Source organism: Phalaenopsis equestris, unplaced genomic scaffold (genome assembly GCF_001263595.1).
Source record: "Phalaenopsis equestris unplaced genomic scaffold, ASM126359v1 Scaffold000511, whole genome shotgun sequence".
Taxonomy (NCBI): Eukaryota; Viridiplantae; Streptophyta; class Magnoliopsida; order Asparagales; family Orchidaceae; genus Phalaenopsis; species Phalaenopsis equestris.
Genome location: NW_018164951.1, coordinates 344,238 through 346,154, shown reverse-complemented (window position 1 = coordinate 346,154; position 1,917 = coordinate 344,238). Strand labels below are relative to the sequence as shown.

General features: G+C 42.1%; 1 protein-coding gene across 1 annotated transcript in view; it reads right to left on the bottom strand.

Annotated features, from left to right (window-relative positions):
• The window catches only part of LOC110028392 (protein NRT1/ PTR FAMILY 3.1-like), a 2,215-nt gene extending 603 nt beyond the window's left edge, over positions 1 to 1,612 (bottom strand). Inside the window, 4 exon segments of the mRNA XM_020730224.1 lie at positions 2 to 284; positions 360 to 934; positions 1,015 to 1,232; positions 1,582 to 1,612. Of these exon segments, the coding sequence (XP_020585883.1) occupies positions 2 to 284; positions 360 to 934; positions 1,015 to 1,232; positions 1,582 to 1,597 (1,092 nt within the window). The 5' untranslated portion in view covers positions 1,598 to 1,612.
• Between the last annotated feature and the right edge of the window lie 305 nt (positions 1,613 to 1,917).

Genomic DNA, 1,917 nt, shown 5'->3' with positions numbered 1-1,917 from the left:
AAAGAGTGATGAGCATGGAGATGGCGGAGAAAATGAAGAGGGTGGCGGGAGGGATGTGGAAGTCGCCGGCGAGGTGGCGGTTCATTTTCTTCGCTTGGATGATTCCGAAGGTGAAATTGTTGGCAGCAGAGGTGATGAGGAGGATGCCGACTGACCATATTGGAAGAATGCGAATGAAGGATTTCAGCTCTTCGACGCGGTGGACGGTCGATAGCCGCCATAGCAGTGGCCGGCCGGTGTCGGAATTGTCGCCGGCGGCGACGATCGCTGCCCGGTTCAAGAATCTACAGTGAGGAATTCGAAAAAAATCATCTTTTGAATACCCAACAAGAAAAAAAATTTACTACAGAGCAACTTACTTGAATTGTTTAGTTAGCGAAAGCCGGCCGGCCGTGGTGATATCGGCGTCGAGCTCCTGATCCTGATACAGAAGACTGACATCACTCGGCCATTCAAGCTTCCTCTTCTTCACAGCGGCGACCACCACCTGTGCCATTCGGGTCAACGGGCTACCCCCGGGCTTCTTTCTGATATAAAGGGGGTAACCGGCCACGAAGACGATGACAGAGATAAACATGGCTATGGTGGGAATACCGAAACCCAATCCCCAGCTGACATTATCCTGTATGTAGACTACGACTGTAAGAGCAAGCATGACCGACAGTCCGATGCAGAAGAAGTAGAGGTTGAAGAAGCTCCAGCGTCGTTCCGGCTTATGGGGCCGTGGGTGTGATCCGTCGAGTTTGAGTTGGTCAGCACCGAATGCGACCACACACGGCCGGATTCCGCCGGACCCGACGGCGGTGATGAAGAGGGATAGGTAGAAGATGGCTTGTTTCCATGATGAAGCTTGGTGGCAGGAAGGGGAATGGGGAGGACAGGGAAGTGGGTGAAGAGCTGGGATGATTGAGGAGATGGTGACTCCTAACATTCCCTGTAAATTAGTCAGTGCTGATGGTCAATTGGGGGAGATTACCCCATTTAAACTTAAATATGAAATCAAACAAAAGTTACCAGTTGATAGAGGATTGATCCGAGAGTAATGGTCCAGAAGCCGCCGGCGAAAGAGTCGGCGATAAGAGCGCCGATTATGGGGGTGAAGCTTGAGGTGCCTGAGAATATATTAAGAGTGTTGGTGGCTTCAACCAGAGGAATATGGAGCTCATTCCTTAGATACTGAATCATATTGGCATTGAAACCAGCAACAGCGAATCGATCACATACTTCATTTGCTGTATGTGAGTGAACTTGATTATTTTACTTAATTTTACACTAAACATCAACAAATGTAAAATGAAAAATGAGAGTGTAAATTCTTACAAAAGCAAAAAAAAAGGTAATAGGGAAGTTTGTATGCATAGCACACAACTCCAACATATTTACATAAATTAGCATACATAACACTTTAATATCTTAAACATATGCATGAAAAAGATATATTTGTTTATAACAATGATATTAGTGCTATTTTTTATGTGATATTAAAGATATGAGTGCTATGTATATGAAAGTTGAGGTGTGGGATCTTTAAATATATAAGAATTGTGTGCTATGTATATTAATGCAAAAAAAAATGCTCACATAATATAAAAGGCATGGTCTTCAGACCACCGAGCTTCTTCCTCTCATCTCTACCGTTGACAGCCATTTATTAGCCTTTTCTTTTTCTCCTCCACCTAATGAAATGGTGGAGACTCTAAGAGTTAAAGGTCTCTTGCACATGCATATATAGAATTTCAATAGCGTTAATTCGACTTTATTTCCTAGAAATATTTTTGTATATTTTTTTAATTACTTTACGTGACATCCAATGCAAAATTTTATTTATTTGCAATATAGAATTAATAAAAATTATATATATATATATATATGATAAAATTTCATATTATGAAAATGGAAATAAAGTCAAGACTAACG